Genomic DNA, 17,134 nt, shown 5'->3' with positions numbered 1-17,134 from the left:
TATATTTTATTTATAGTTATTTCCCTTTCTCTTATCATTTAAATTTTAGTATAATAATAATTTTTCATTATTTGATATTACAAAGTTTTTATAAATTTTTTTATAAAATAAGAAAATGACAAAAACGTTATTTATATCAAAATGTATATTATTCTTTATCTTATCAAATCAAATATGCAAAATTTTTGTACAGTTTTCTTACATATACATCTAATTAAACACATATTATATATATATTTTATTCTAAAACAATGTTAAAATACAAAGTAATTAAAATTTGAAGTAATATTAAAATAAATCTATTCATTAAACATTATATACTAGGGATCCAAAATTTTGTTACAAATTATCATCAATGTACTAATTATTTATTAATTATTTATTTAAAATTATATTTTAGTTGTATATAAACACATATATGTCATTGTATAGAGAGAATGAATACGATATTGATAATATCGAGTTTCTATTCTCATTTCATTCATTTTTTTATCATTTGTTTATGCAAATACATCTTCTCTATCAGCTCCAACTCCTTCTCCATCCTCTAAACTGGAAAAATTCAAAAAATGGGCAGGTCTGTGAATTTCGTGATAAAATTCTTTCGGATTTGCCAGTTGCAATTCATATTTCATGTTTGGATCATGTCTCACACCTGTAACGTTAAGAAAAAAAATAATAATTATATTGTTTCAATTTTAGCTAAAAAACAAAAATCAAATCTTACCCATAAAGTTATAATTCCAAGATCCTTGACTTGGGACCATAAAGAAACCGAGGAAACGATCAGATAATAACATTTGTACTTTTTCGTAATGACTCGGTAAATACCCTTTAGGATTATTTCCCTTATCGGTATTTTGCTTTCCCCATTCAAAGCCGCTGCATATAAATACAAAATTAATAATAACAAGAAAACAATAAATGTTTAATAATGACGATAAATAATAAAAATCAAATACAAACCTAGGTGTTAATTTGTATGCCGTAAGAGAACAAGATCCTGGCGTAAAACTACAAGTAATAACAATAGTTTTTTCTCCATCCCAAATCGGATTTTCTGCCATTATTCGAGCGTGAGTAGATATATCCTAATCAAATATAAATTAATATAAAATAACATAATATAAAATACAATAAATTATAATAATAATTATAAAAATTTACTAAAAATAATAATTATAAAAATATAAATATATTAATAAATGTATTCAACAATATATGCTGATAATATAAACCTGCGGTGATAATTGTGGCAGCTCATTAGGTTGAGTATGAATCCAACCGAGAGGCTCCATTTCCTTAAGATATTGATGATTTGGAAGTGTGTTAGGTAAATGAACTGTTTGATGAGTACCCCATTGTGGAGCCATAACTATACATCGTATTTCTTTAACTTGTGGATTATCTGGTGGACTAATTCCGTATAAATATCCCGCTATCTACACAAATAACAATAATAATAACAACAGTAATAATATATTTAATTTCTTTTTGTGAAAATGAAAAAAGATAAATTTATTTTTATAAAATCAAATATATAAAAGGCATACCTGTGCTCGTAAATCTGAAATAGTGACGAATTTTTTAAGAACATTCTTTGGCAAAATATATGTATAACCAGTTTCCTTAATATCATCGGATGATACATATATATGATTAGTTCGAAGATGCAAATTGGTAGCAGAAATTGCTCTTACTCGCCATTCAGTTTTCGAACTAAATGTTTGTGTTTCATAATTGGAAGTTGTCGCCGTGATAATTTCGTCTCCATGTTTGTTTACTGTTCTTGTAGTCGTTGCTGTAAGCTGCGATTGTTCTTTTGTTTGCTTTTCTATTTCAGCAATTTGTTGACGTTGTGCAGAGGGTGCACTAATTTCCATACCCAAGATGATATCTCGAATTTCTGATTGAGTCAATGATGCAACATTCACACTAAGAATAATAATAATTTTATATTAGGTGGATATTTATATTTTTATACATACAAATAAAATATTAAAAAATACATACTTATTTTTTTTACCATAGTCAGCCAAAATAAGATCTTTTAATTGTACTTCGACTTTAATCCATTCATCATCTGTTAAAGAAGGCCATATATGATGTGGTTCTGTTATAGTTGTTTTGTCAGGTTTTAAAACAACTTTTGTTCTTTCAGTATTGACATGTAATGCACGAAGAATTAGAATTAAACGTGAGAATGCCTATAAAAAAAGATAAAAACAAATAAATATATTTAAAAAAATATATAAATTATATATATAAATAATATTAAAAAAAGGAAATTAATAAAAAAAATTATCAATTATTACCGTATACGATGAAATTGTTTTCAACCAATCATCATATAAATTGAATAATACCATTTGAGGTTCTGTTGCTTTTAATATCAAATCACCGAATTTTTCAACTTTTAAACAAGCTTGGAATGGTAATTGGAGTTCTGATCCCTTGATAACAATATTAGGAAAATCTAGTAAATGTACTTCTAAAGGATCCAACATTCCTTTTCTTGTTACTATAATTTGCTTCGGCTGTTCTTCAACTGGTAAAGATCGAATAAGAGCAGCTACTTCTTCAGCAGTTTTCCATTTTGCCAACTATAATAATATAATGTTAATTATAGAATAAAAACTTTCAATCATATTCATTATTTACTTTTTCATAATTGTAACGAATGTATTAAATGCATGTTACATACCTGACCTAAACGTTTTTGACCAGCCCAAACGGATGTATGAATAATCTTTAAAAATAATTGACCAGTCCGAGGATTGAAAATAAAGATTGCTCCATTTATAGGTTTTGTAGTTAAATTACCCTCAAATGTTTTATGAATTGTAACACGATATACGTTAGTATCATCGACAAACCTAATAAATCAAATAAAAAAAAGTGTTTGATATAACAATTATATATTCATCATACGAATAAAAATAAATGTAAGAAAAAAAAATACCAAATAATTTGATTCGAAAAAAGTTCTCCATAATTTTGTGAAGATAGATATGGTTCTGTAGGTTCTGATGAATAAAGTTGTAATGCCTTTCGAATGCGTTCTCGTAATACATATAAAGCAGGATTAGCTTTCATTATTTTTGCCATTGCTTGTTGTATAAGAGGTTTACACCCTGGGAACCAGTTACCATAAGCGCTATAAACAAAAATGCAAATAAATAAATCATGAAATATTTTTACATATATGAATATTATTTGCTAAAGATCATTTTTATATATAGCAATCAAAAAAATTGTCTTTTGCCTTTTTGATTTGATACATTTAAATATATATCTTATTTGATATTCAATAGATTGAGATAAAGAAAATTTCATTTTTATTTTTAAATCAGAAAAAATAAATATTTGATATAATCGAACATAGCAAGAATTACATTTTGATAATTAAGTTTTGAATTCCAATATAATTTTAAAATTGCAATTAATAAATAAAAATATTTAAATATTAAAATATATACCTATGTAAATTATAAGCTAAATCTATAGCTATTAATAATCCTGTTGGCGACGGATAAATAGACATATTATCTGTTGTATAATCTAAGAATTTAGCTCTAGCATATCGTTCGATATCATGAGAATCATAATCTCCCCATCTAAGTTGCACATCTATCCAATATTTTTGTGTAGTTGTATTATCCATAAGATCTCTGTTCAAAAAAATAAATCATTAATAACAAAATATATTTTTTATAAATATATAAATGAAAATAAAAAAAAATGATTACTTACTTTGAATCGGCAAGTAATGATGGTCTAGATACATTCCATTTATATGCAGAGAAAAGCAAAATATCAGCACAAGAAGAATTCATTTTGTATGATTTTCTAGGATGAATGGTCTCTTTTTGAACAGTCTCAATTTCTAAAGCATCTAATTCTTGATCAAAAACTTGACAAAGATCCATCACGATCGATTCGTGTACTTTTTGCCACAAATGTGCACGAAATATTTGAATTAATGAAATCTTCAATGTTGGAATTTTACCATGCATAAATATTCCTGTTAAATCCAATTGAACCTAATAAAAAACAAACAATAAATAAAATTTATATATAATAAATAAAAATTTCAAGAAATCATTGAGAATAATCAAAAATATATATTTCTTATTATAATAAATTAGTATATAAATATTACCTGAAAACCAACGTAAACGTTTGCTCTATTAATAGTTGGTGACCACCATAGAGTAAATCGACGATTTGGAATTTGATTCAAACCAGATCTTTGAGCGTTAGTTAATTTCTTATATTTCATAGATTCTTCAAATCCAGATGCTTTCTCCCTGTGTAAAAAAATAATAAGCGATAGATCAGCATTTTGATTCTTACATTAATTAAATTTTTATAAATTTAAATTTATGAATAAAAATCTAAAAAATCTAAAAAAATTTTAAAAATAGAATTAGAAAAAAATTACCAGAAAAGACCCTCCCAGGTTGGAAAGTATGTTCCTTTGAAAAGAGTATGTTCTAAAATACCTTCTACACCACCAAGGGCTTGTATCATATCTGTTCGATAATTATTTAAATTCCACAATTTACCATCATGACGTTGATGAGTCCACCAAAATGGATTTTGTTTTAATACCTAAAATCATATAAACAAAAAATAATACTTCTTATATAAAACATAAACGAAAATAGATTCAATAATAAAATGCAATAAGATAATACCTGATACTGTTTAAATTCTGTACGTATTCTCCAACCTTTATCATAAGCAAGGGTATGTCTATCTTTCTGGAATAAAGTATTTATTCTAGGAATACCACGATCCCAACTATCTTCAAGATCTTCCAAAGTAAGCCTACGATTTTGCGCATTAGCTTCTTGTCGTTTTAATGCATACTCCGCCCATACTCGTTGAGAATCTATGAACTCCGATTCCCAAGGTTGAATATATCGATATAAGTTTGGAATTAACTGATCTTCATCGTGACTCATACCCGAACGAAAATGAGTAATACCAACATCAGTTTGTTTTGACCATCTTAAATCTGACTGTAACATTTTTTGCAATTATATTTATATATATTTTTTTTAAATATTGAGACAATTGTTATATAAATATTTCTGAAAATAGTTTTTAGCCTACCTGAGGTATAAGAACATGTCCCATCGAAAGCATTCCAAGTCCACCTAATTCTTTTGGTGTGTAAAATACTACTGGTGGAAATCGCGAAGGCATTTTTGAATTAAGACCAATTTTAATACGTGTTTGAATTTTATTTTCGCATTTTACTAACAAATCTAAGAGTTCTTGTGTATTCACTACAGCTTCACGGAAATAAGTCATGAGTCCAATTAAAGCTGTATTCCATTTGTTAACAATTTTCGTGAAAGTTGTAGATCCAGAAGCCATAAGAATTTGTCTAACTCTATTATGAAATCGTTGTAGACTTTCATCATCGACTCTCAAGAAACACTGAGCAGTTCTTTCTTTCGTAATTTCATTCTGTAAATTCCACACACCATCTCTATGTGTAAATTCTTCATGAGTAGTTCTACATTTTGGCAAAATTCTGCATTCGAATCCACTCATGTTAAATAGCAAATTGGGATTGTCTTTACTATATACACTAACAAAACTATTTTCCCATTGTATCGTAGTTGTAGAGCGAGGTAACCGATTTTTAATATCCCAAAATACAGCACGACCTCTGCGAAAAAAAAAAAAAGAAAATTTTAAAGTTTTCAATAAAAATAATAATAATAAAGAATCAACGATTATTACTATAACTATTATTTACTTACAAATTAACATCATGTTTCATAAGACGCATTCGTGCATCTCGAGGCCAACATTTTTTATTATTATAACCAACAATATTTTCATTATTAGGATCTGGATGTTCTGTCAAATATCTTTGAATTAGATCTCTCGCTTCATCAGCAGAAAATCTATTAATATAAAATATAAAATTAAATATCAATTTATAACTCAATAATTTAATTAAAATGCAAAATGTATGTATATAAATAATATAATCTTTTAAATAGATTATAAATTTTTAATTTTACCTTAAAAATAAATGTATTCTATCAACATATCTGCAATATAATCTAATAGGATGTGCTGTTTCTGATGCTACATCTTGGAAAGTCAAAAAATCATTTGGCATTTGAGGAGGGCCAGCCATTTCGCTGGCTCTTTGCAATCCAAGAACCAGTAAATCTAATACTAGACCATAATATTGTGCTATAAATGATGCAAATTGTAGACCTCTAATTATTCCATAACTGTTTGTATGATTCATGTCCTAAATAATCATATATCTTATATTTTTCATTATTTATTTAATACAAAACAATTGATACATGCAAATTAACAAAATAAACAACATACCTTATAATTTATAACAACATTATTCTTTGCAGTCATATAATCAGCTATATTATGATCAACAATCAATCGAAGAAGCCTATTTAATAATGTCAAATCGATTTTTTCGTATAATTTTTCAAATTTTGATTCCAATAATACGTTACATTCCCCTTCACTAACATCCCAAACATCTTGTAAATTATTGATACCCTGACACCATTTATATACCAATAAAGGGGGTGGTTCTGTATCTGAAGGTTTAACCCATGGTGGAAATAATCTTCGTTTATCTGCTTCATACCATAAATATTGATCTAAATAAGCATCTGTAATTTTTTCAAGAGGCTCGACATCGTATACAGGAATCAGATGACTATAAAGATCCATAAATTCAATTCCCACCTATAAAAAAAATACATGAAAATATCATAAAAATAAATAGTGTATAAATTGTAGAAGAAAAATAATTAATACCTCTTTGAATGCTCTTTGTGTTAAAAGATGACGTTTGATTCTAGATAACGCTTCGTGTGGATTATCATATGCTTGTTCTATTAAACCAAGTTCTTCACGTTGACTTTGATTCAATCTTGACTTAACACTATATGCTTCTTTTAAGCGTTCCAAAGCTAATATTAAAAGTTTGGTATCATGTTTATAAGACAATGGTGGAAAAGGTATAGGAGCAAATCTTCTTGATTCTAACCAATGTACAGTAGTAGTATATATAGCTACTGCTTCTTCAGGAGAAATATAAGGACCATCCTGTATACAAAAAAAACCAAAAGTTTATAAGCTAATGATAAGATTATTTATTTTTAATTTATTTTTATTATACCTTCAAATAATTATGTTGTCGTTCTTGTTCGGCTTTAAGATAGAGTCGCGTAAGACGACCCAAATTCTTTTTGCACACAGTTTTATCTACAGTCGCTCCACGTCTAATACGTTCTCGATTATAATGTGCAGTATTGGTCCACCAATCTGCTTTCATTTTAACATAACGAAGAATCATATTTTCGATCGGTATTGGTAATCCAGGAACCTAGAGAAAGTGCTGGTCAAAAAACTAATACAAACGGAAAGTTTATATTATCAATAAATAAAAAAATTAAAAATTCAATTATGATAAACAAACCTTCCACGGAATATTAGCCTTCCAACATCTCCATGCTTCACTAAGATGTTGAAGTATTGTACGAGCTTTATTCTGTTTAATTCCTTCTGGCATCATATCTACAATATCATGCATTACTGATGCTCTTAATTCAAGATCGAAATGCGATTCTACTCTTTGTTTTGTTACAGTTTTTGCAACTCCCTTTGAATGACGACCTTCGAATTGCCTTGATAATAAATTTCCTAACCATCTTTCTAATAATGGCGTAATTCCTCTCATAAAAAAAAGCCATACTCTCCAGCCTGGTGCCCAAAATCCACAACCAGGACCTTTTCCAACAGGACCCTATCCATTATATATATTATTATATTCATTATAAAAATAATTAATAATTTATTATATTTAAATGATATTAATAACATATGATGATAATAATATAATGATAATAATAATAAGATATTAAATAACATTAGTAACAACCGTATATTCTTACCGTGTTAAAACGATAATAAATTAAATGTTTTAAATCTTTACACATCCTAATTTGTCGCATTAACTTATATTTATATCGATACATTCCAGTTAGTTGACCAACATGCGCAAAAATATATTGCAATCCATCGGCAAGTTGAAATGCATCAACATTATTCAAACGATATTGTACATGAGAATCTATGATCAATTTCGTTAAACGTAGAATCTCACGACATAAATGAAAAGCTGAAAAAATAAATTTTTTCTAATAATTTTATATCATTACTAATAAAATGAATATAATACATATTTTTTTCAGCATTTACCATTTCCAAATCTAGATTTCTTTCTTTCCTTCGTCGTGAGAGTTTTAACTGGTTTCAAGTTAAAATTATAATCCAAATGAAGATAATTTAAATTTTTTCTATGAATGAGTAAATTCAACATATTATATCCCTGTCTACAGACTTGTAGACCAGCTTCAACCCAATCTATTGTAGTAGTTTGAAAAAATTTAGTTGACTTGAAAGATCGAAATAAGTAACGTTTCTTTTGTGGTTTAGGATGTCTGTGTTTTAATGCATTTAACACAAAATATTTCAATAGTTTTTGATAACTAACTCGAACTTTAACGGGCTGTCCTGGTGGACAATGTTCTCTATACCAAGATTTCACTAAAGGAATATCAATTGCTCGTCTTGTTCTGCCGGAACGAGTATTAAATGGTCTTGGTGCCCATAATAAAGCTATTCCATTCGCTGTATTATCAGTATATAGCGGCGTTTCTTGAAGAAAAGGTTGTACTTCTTCAGGAAGGACAAAATCTTCATCATCTTCAATTTGTGGTTCTACTGTCTAAAAAAATATATAAAATTTGTACATTTTAAAAATATAATAGCTTATATCAATTATTCTAATTAAATCTAAGTCATATATTTAAATTCATACCTTTAGCGAATTTCTATGAGAAATAGGATTAATCAAAGGATCAAAATAAAACGCAGGTAAATCAGGATCTTCAGTTTTTATATACACAACATTTGGAGCATGATACCTGTAAACATAATTTAAATATTTCATTATTGTAATTCCATTAATTTCGTTTTAAATTATATAAAAAAATTATACATAAATATTCATCAAATACTGTAGGTGATTTCAGCAGTTGCCTTTTACACTGTACAAAGGATACGAATAATAATCACCCTGTATTACTTTACCACACTGCTAGTAAGACTTTAATACACTAAGAATAAATGAATCTTAAAACTTGTGTGGAAATATTTATTTTATTGAACAATTTTATATTACTCACCAAGATAAATGCACAAAATGTGGCATATTATTATATAAGTAAGGAAATGCAATACGATATTCTGTTCTTATAGGCTGTCTAATAATAATTTTATTGATATCGTTAAATTCATTCCAATCTTCATCGGCTGCATTTGAATCCTTCACTAATGGTTCAAATTTTGGACCACCCGGTATAGCCATATTTAATGCTTTTGCAGTAAAAAATGATTTTGGATCAAAAAGATAAAAGAAATTTTGATCAACTAAATCTGTTAATAATTGATTAGCCAAACGATATAAAGTCGCCATCTGTGGTAAAGTCAAATTCCATCTTCGATAAGTAGATCCATTTACATGTCTGTAATATCATTAATAATTAAGTGTAATTTTGATAAATAATATTAATATTATAAAATATAAATTATCAATTCAGTATAGCGTTTTATCTAGCTAATAGTAACTCGTAGTACTCATCTCGAATAAGACTGTCGAATTACTATAACTATCAACTCACATATTAGTTGATTTCAGGACCCCTACGCAATTCATCATAATATAAAATATATAAAATATATATATTTTCAAATTTTATGATTTTAAATGATTTTAACATAAATAAATGAAATAAAATATATTCTTAATTCTTAAAATTCTTAAAATTCATTTACTTTGTACCAACAAGTGGTTTATGTTCATAAAACCATGATGCAACAGATTCATCTTCTTCTGAATCTAATTCAATTTGAATAGCTTCCAATGGTTCTACATCCAAAACATTATCCGCATAATCCAATGGAGGTTCTTCATCATCAAATGGTGGAAATCTCATTCTTTTGAAATGTCTACGATCCCGTTTCTCTCTTCGCATCATAATCCACATTGTACTATATAATAATAAAAAAAAATAAATAAATGAAATACATATTGTACATAATACAGATAATATATATTATATATATATTATATATTATATACAAAGTATTTTTAAAATCATATTATAATTCTTTTTTGGATATACTACAATTTCAAAATAATATATTTATGAATATATTTATTTATAATGTTATAAAAAATTATTAAATAATGAAATAAATAAAATATTCTTTTATAACTTACCCCCATTGTGCAATATATACAGGTTCTATAACCCAAGGAATTTCATTTACAAATGTAATTGCACCTGTAATATGATAAAGAACCTTTACATCTCGAATTTGTTCCCAAGGCATTGGCATATTTTCTAGAAGTTTCATAACTGCATGAGGCATATATTTTAATGCTCTAAAATAAAATCAAGGAATCACTTTATCTTTTTTTTATTATTTTTATAAAAACATTAATAAACAAATGAAAAATATTTAATTTTTAATATATATATTTACTAACCCCAAATAAACTCGTTTATCATGTCTATATTTGCGACTACTCATGTCTCCATGATCTCTAATAATTTTTCTTATATGTTCAGGAGGCATATCTTCTTTTTGAGCATCCACAAAACCAAACTTTCTTTTTTCGGCAAATCTTTTTGACTGAAGCTGTTGCCATTTTTGAGCTAAAATTATACAAATATTTCAAATAATATTAACATAAATAATAATAACTTTTATATATATATTAATATATATTATTAATATATATAATATAAATCTTTAAATTAATAACAATTTCAAATTTTATTACACAATCATCATATTAATTTAGAATATATTTAATCTTTCTGTCGAAAGTTTATTAATTTTTTAAATACCTTTTTCTTGAAGTTTATCTTCTGACAAAACTTCTGGTTGTTTAGGCATTTGTGGTAATGGTGGTCCTGCTATTGCTTGCATATGAGCATGATGTGCAGCTTGTGCATGTGCAGCAGCTTGAGCATGAGCTTGAGCTGCAGCTAATTGAGCATGAGCTTGTTGTTGAGCCATCATAGTGGCCCAAGGATTAGGACCCAATAAATATGGTGGAATTGACATTTTTTCAAATTGAATAAGTAGAACAAAACTACAATAAAAACATTATATATGATATGATATTTTAATATTTGTAATTTTTATTTAAATTTAATATAAAATATTATGCATATATTAAAATGATGAAATATTATCTAAATATATATATAATTATGAATTTGATAAAAAAAATATTCATCAATTAATTAAATTTAAACTTTGATTATCTTTTTTACTTTAATTTAATAATTATATATTTATATAAAAATATATTACTTGAATAAACATTAAGTAAACATATTATTAAATGTATATTTCAATAATGTATCATAACCTATAAACTATAAATTGTTATTTAAATGAATGTTTCTATTGACGGATATATTAAAAGAAATATTTTAAAGTATAACTATATGAATTTATATTATATTTATAGACACTTTTATAATTGTAGATAGTTTCATTAAAATCTTACATCAATTAAATAATATATTTTATAAAATTTTACATTTTCACTGAGACAAGTATGTCTTTATCATTTTAATTTAATTATTGTTAATTAATTATTAATTAGTTTAAAATTAATAATAAGTTTAAATAATTGAGAAAAATGTGAAATATTTCAGTCATTTAATACGAATAAATAGCAAATACATACAATGATTGATTATAATCAATTCAATATATATCATAAATAGATATCGTTATATTATATAAAATATTAAATGATTAAAATTTTAATTATTTTTTTTTCTACTATTTGATATAATTACATAAAATTTAACAAAATTTTACTTGAAATATTTATAAATTGTAAACTTACGTTATTTTTTATATGATATCAAGCATGTCGAGTATATGTGTAAAAGTGACGCTATTGTTGCTCTAAATTATGTAAGTATTTAGATGTTCCTCTCTGTAACCTAACCATAATCTAACGTCCAATTCAATGTTTTTGCATTTTCTGATTTTGATCATATCATAGATGGCGTAATCATAATCTTTTTCATTTTTTATACATTCTAAAATATATAAAAACATTAATAATTGTAATATATTTAAAAAATAAACAATTTATCTTACAAATTTATTTTAAATTAAATATAAATTTTTTATTTGATCTTAATAATTCTCTTTTTTAATTTGATCTTAATAATTTTAGAATTTTAAATTGGATTGAAGATTAATTTATAAAGATTATATTATAATTATTATATATATTATAATACATCATTAAGAACAGAAAACTATATGTCTACTCTATACAAAGTAGAGTCAACTTATTTCACATTCATCAAATTAACGAAAAATATGTATTTCTTGTTTCTATTTTCAAATAGAATAAAACTTTTAAATGTTTCTATATACTTATTATATATTTTATGCTAGATTAGAGTTGGCATTCACGTTGGAACATGGTTTGTGTCTCGAGTACTTGAATCGTTTCTTTTTCAAAATTTCTAATATTTCTTTTTAATTATTTTGTCATAAAATAGGAAAGTGAAAAAAAGAACAAAATAGTAAATAATCTTCGTAATATTACACATACTTTTATATAGATTTTGTAATTCACGTTTATAGGTAATTTAATCTATCACAAAATCAGTGTGGAACACGCAAATAAAGGGAAGTATAATATACTACCGCATTTACGCACATACGTAGATATCTATGTTATTCGAACAGATTAAGATCAATTAAAGTTATTGACGAAAAAAACTTTTAAATGTGATTACGTTATAAGAAGAATGGCTGGAGTATTTGACATAGAATTACATGACGGAGACTCTATAAATCAAGACGAGTCGGATGATGATATCGTTGAAAATAGAGAAGTTCGTGCTTTGTTAAATTTTATTAATTTTAAGTTATTATAACAGGTTTATAATATGTTTCATTTTTTTTTTTAGGAAGAATATAATCATACTACAACTATAAATACAATATTAGAGTAAGTAAAATAGATTTTTCAAAATACATAATTGCCTATTGAATATTGTTAAAAATATATTATTATATTATAATGTGTATATATATATATATATATATTATAATAATAATCATAAGAATATTTATATATATATATATATGTTTGATTGCTGTTTTTTTATTTTTCTTTTAAAAGAAAACTGAAAAATGTTTTTTCTCATAGATCTGATAATTTAGAAAGAGTACAGTTATCAGAACAAAATGTCAATGCAGGACAAGAGAAAACTGGTCCGCAAGATTTTGAATTATGTAAAATCCTTGGGGAAGGTGGATATGGAAAAGTTTTTCAAGTAAAAAAAGTAACTGGAAAAGATAAAGGCAGTATTTTTGCAATGAAGGTAAATATTTCTGTTTTTATGTATATATAAAAAGCTTTATAGTTTTTTATTTGCATAGGTATTACGAAAAGCATCCATCATACGAAATCAAAAGGACACAGCTCATACAAAAGCAGAAAGAAATATTTTAGAAGCAGTAAAAGTAAATAAATTCCAATATTTATAAAATATTTATTTATAAAATACTTATTTATCTTTTTTTTTTAGCATCCATTTATTGTAAATTTAATGTATGCATTTCAAACTGGTGGTAAATTATATTTAATTTTGGAATATCTATGTGGAGGAGAACTCTTCACATATTTAGATAGAGAAGGCATTTTCTTAGAAGATACTGCTTGGTAAATTAATTTTACTTTATTTTTAATTTAAATGATGATAAATGATAATTTATTTATATTTTATATAAATTTTATATATATTAATAATTTAAGTATAACAAAAGTATTATATCTTTATATTTTATATTTATAGTTTTTATTTATCTGAGATTATACTTGCGTTGCAACATCTTCATAATCAGGGTATTATATACAGGTATTTTTAATCATTAATATTATTTATAATTTATAGTAGCATATAACTTGATTGATTATCTTTATAGGGATTTAAAACCAGAAAATATTTTATTAGATGGCGAAGGTCATGTTAAATTAACAGATTTTGGTCTTTGTAAAGAACATATAGAAGAAGGTACAGTAACACATACATTTTGTGGAACCATAGAGTATATGTAAGTATATATAAAATATTTTTATTGTATTAATAAAAATCTTATTGTTAAATTAACTAAAAATAAATTATGAATTTCAATAATTTGACTAAAAATATATACATTATAACTATCATTATCATATATTTAGGGCACCAGAAATTCTAACAAGAAGTGGACATGGAAAAGCAGTTGATTGGTGGAGTTTAGGTGCTTTAATGTTTGATATGCTTACCGGAATGGTATGTAAAATAAATATTGCAAAATATTTTTAAAATATAAAATTGAATCAAATAATATGATTATACATATATATATTATTCCTACAGCCACCATTTACAGGAGATGATAGAAGAAAAACAATCGAGAAGATTTTACGCGGAAAGTTAAATCTTCCGTTATATTTAACACCAGATGCAAGAGATTTAATACGAAAATTATTAAAAGTATCTTTTCACTTCTTTTTATAAAATAATAATTTTGTTTAGTTATTGTATAATTGTATATTTATATTTGATAATACTATATGTGTGTTTTACATATTAATTATAGAGACAAGTATCACAAAGATTGGGATCCGGGCCTGAAGATGCTGAACAAATTATGAATCATAATTTTTTTGAACATATTAATTGGCAAGATGTAATATCGCGAAAGTTAGAACCTCCTTTTAAACCATCATTAGTAAGTATCATTGATTTAAATAACATATTGCAATATTAAATACATAATACATTTTTTAATATTTGTAGAAAAGTGCAGATGACACATCACAATTTGATGAACAATTCACAGCAACTGTACCAGTTGATTCACCAGTTGAAAGTACTTTAAGTGAATCTGCTAATATGATTTTTCAAGTAAGTTGCAAAATAGATAGAAAAAATATATTCGAATTAATTTTTAAAATAAAATTATTAAAATTAATGTAATGATTATTATTTAATTTAATATTAAAATAATATAATAAACTGTTTACAGGGTTTTACATATGTAGCACCTAGTGTTTTGGAGGAAATGTGTGCACAACCAAGAATCGTAAACGCTAGAAGCCCACGCAAAGGTTTCTTAAGTACAGGAAGTCTTCACAGTTTGTCATCAAGATCACCTGATGGTCATATTCGTACAACATCTCATTTTCATCAACATAGGTATTTTTAAACTTAATATTTCATTTATTTACTTATATACTTTGAAAAGCATAAATATTTTATAATATTTATATTTTATATTATTTGTATTTATATAAATATTTATATACTTATATTTATATTTTACATTTTATGATATAAATATTTTATATGTAAATTCAATCATAATTATTAATTATCTAAAATATGTGCTTCTATACTTGAAAAATTATTTTTTAATTTCTAGGCATCATGTTGTAGGCTCAAATAATATGGAAGATACCGAAATGGCGGATATAGGTCCGCTTTTTAATTTCTAAGTATAGCATAATAAATTTAAATAATCGAATTAATAATAAAATCATTTATAATGAGATAGAAGAAAATGTTGGATCTTTCATTTTAGATTCAGCAGAAAATTTGTAAAATTATATCTCATAATATTTGTTCTTCGTTCCGACGAAAATAGTTTAACTATTTAATTATCGAATTTAATGCAATTTGAATTTAGACATAAACAATTCTAAACTTTAAAAGAAGTTACGCTTATAGAGCAGCGGTGCTACTCTACAAATCGTATGTAGTAATTGCTCTAATATGACTGATAATTGTTTGCAATGTAAAAAAGTAATATTATATGCGCTTTTGTTGTGTAAATATGTGCAAATTTCGATAATAAGTACAATTTCTTTAAAAAAAATTCTATATCATTAAAAATCTGAAAAGTATTTTTGATGACATATCTCATCGAATAATTTAAATATATATATATATATTTACGTATATATACGTATGTGTGTATATAGGATGTTAGTATTGTAGAATATCTTTTGAGGATCAATTTTAACCAAAACAAATACAAAAATTGATAATAATAATAATAAAATTTCAGTTAAAACTTATTTATCATAAACAGTTGAATTAATTATTATAAATTATTATAATGTTATTGATTAATTATATATAAATATAATTATTATATAAATAATTTAAATTTGTGTTAAACATAGCAAAATGTAGAGTAAAACAATTGTGAGAAGTATTGCTCTTTTCCTGTCTCACTTCATCTAATGCAAACTTAAATTATATATATAATATATAACTTAATATATATAACTTAATAAATAAGCCAATATTTTTGTATATCTATTTTTGTGTTTGTTTTTGTTTCTAAAATTTATTTTTCAAAGATATTCCACGAATATATTAATATAACACCTTCTATATACATATACAAGTTTATTGTTAGCATATAAGATGAAATTAAAAAATTCATTCAGCATACATATATTAAGAGATTTATTCTAAAAAAAAATAAAGAGAAAAAAAAATCTATTGTTTCTTTGAAATAAATTGCTCGTAAAAATATATAAATCATACATTGTTCAATAAATTAAATAAATTCAAAAGAAATATTTAAATAAATATACATTCCAAAGTAATTCAAATTTCTCAAATGACAAATATATTTAATTTATATAGATTATGCTGATTAAGATAGAACATTGGATTAAATTTGAAGTTTTTTTTTGTTTTGCTATTAGAAAAAATTAATTTGTTTAAATAATACTATTATTAAATACTATTATTAAAATAGTTATGAAAAAAAGAAGAAGCTTAAAAGAAAAAATAAAAAAAAAAAGAAACAATAGTATATAAAATTGTATTAAGCTTTGTCATATAATATCAGAGAAGAATTATAAATATATTTATGTAAATATGGCTCGGTGAATCACAAATAATATTTCATAATGAGAAAAAATTAGAATTCATGCTAT

At 24.8% G+C, this 17,134-nt stretch overlaps 2 protein-coding genes across 5 annotated transcripts; one reads left to right on the top strand and one right to left on the bottom strand.

The window, feature by feature from the left end:
- Positions 1 to 130: 130 nt before the first annotated feature.
- Positions 131 to 12,144, bottom strand: Prp8 (pre-mRNA processing factor 8). Of its 4 annotated transcripts, XM_086912618.1 has the most exons (31): positions 12,011 to 12,144; positions 10,992 to 11,239; positions 10,628 to 10,796; positions 10,358 to 10,522; positions 9,917 to 10,125; positions 9,756 to 9,777; positions 9,261 to 9,599; positions 8,894 to 8,999; positions 8,272 to 8,800; positions 7,965 to 8,191; positions 7,490 to 7,816; positions 7,190 to 7,396; positions 6,826 to 7,116; positions 6,373 to 6,753; positions 6,048 to 6,286; positions 5,781 to 5,927; positions 5,122 to 5,686; positions 4,701 to 5,027; positions 4,445 to 4,614; positions 4,163 to 4,310; positions 3,754 to 4,043; positions 3,480 to 3,671; positions 2,963 to 3,157; positions 2,705 to 2,876; positions 2,316 to 2,603; positions 2,014 to 2,207; positions 1,554 to 1,935; positions 1,239 to 1,442; positions 967 to 1,091; positions 728 to 882; positions 131 to 655 (listed from the first exon to the last, which is right to left on the bottom strand). In XM_086912618.1, exons 2-31 carry the CDS (start codon positions 11,209 to 11,211, stop codon positions 501 to 503), a joined length of 7,140 nt encoding a protein of 2,379 aa, XP_086768744.1. In that variant the 5' UTR covers positions 11,212 to 11,239; positions 12,011 to 12,144; the 3' UTR covers positions 131 to 500. The 4 variants fall into 4 exon arrangements, with proteins under 4 accessions (XP_086768744.1, XP_003693696.2, XP_086768746.1 ...); XM_003693648.3 differs by lacking the exon at positions 9,756 to 9,777 and having other exon boundaries at positions 9,910 to 10,125; XM_086912620.1 differs by lacking the exons at positions 9,756 to 9,777; positions 12,011 to 12,144.
- Positions 12,145 to 12,790: 646 nt separating this feature from the next.
- On the top strand, positions 12,791 to 16,073 carry LOC100872006 (ribosomal protein S6 kinase beta-1). Its single transcript, XM_012486468.3, has 13 exons — positions 12,791 to 13,022; positions 13,098 to 13,138; positions 13,340 to 13,514; positions 13,573 to 13,656; positions 13,722 to 13,855; positions 13,989 to 14,051; positions 14,119 to 14,247; positions 14,378 to 14,468; positions 14,556 to 14,672; positions 14,779 to 14,910; positions 14,979 to 15,086; positions 15,208 to 15,377; positions 15,604 to 16,073. The coding sequence occupies exons 1-13, from the start codon at positions 12,936 to 12,938 to the stop codon at positions 15,674 to 15,676; spliced, it is 1,404 nt and encodes a 467-aa protein (XP_012341922.2). The 5' UTR covers positions 12,791 to 12,935; the 3' UTR covers positions 15,677 to 16,073.
- Positions 16,074 to 17,134: the final 1,061 nt, after the last annotated feature.

The sequence above is a fragment of the Apis florea genome, unplaced genomic scaffold, assembly GCF_048593485.1.
Source record: "Apis florea isolate Af1SG1 unplaced genomic scaffold, ASM4859348v1 contig_3493_pilon, whole genome shotgun sequence".
Lineage (NCBI taxonomy): Eukaryota > Metazoa > Arthropoda > Insecta > Hymenoptera > Apidae > Apis > Apis florea.
The sequence above is the reverse complement of the archived record's forward strand: the minus strand, read 5'-3'. Positions and strand labels throughout refer to the sequence as shown.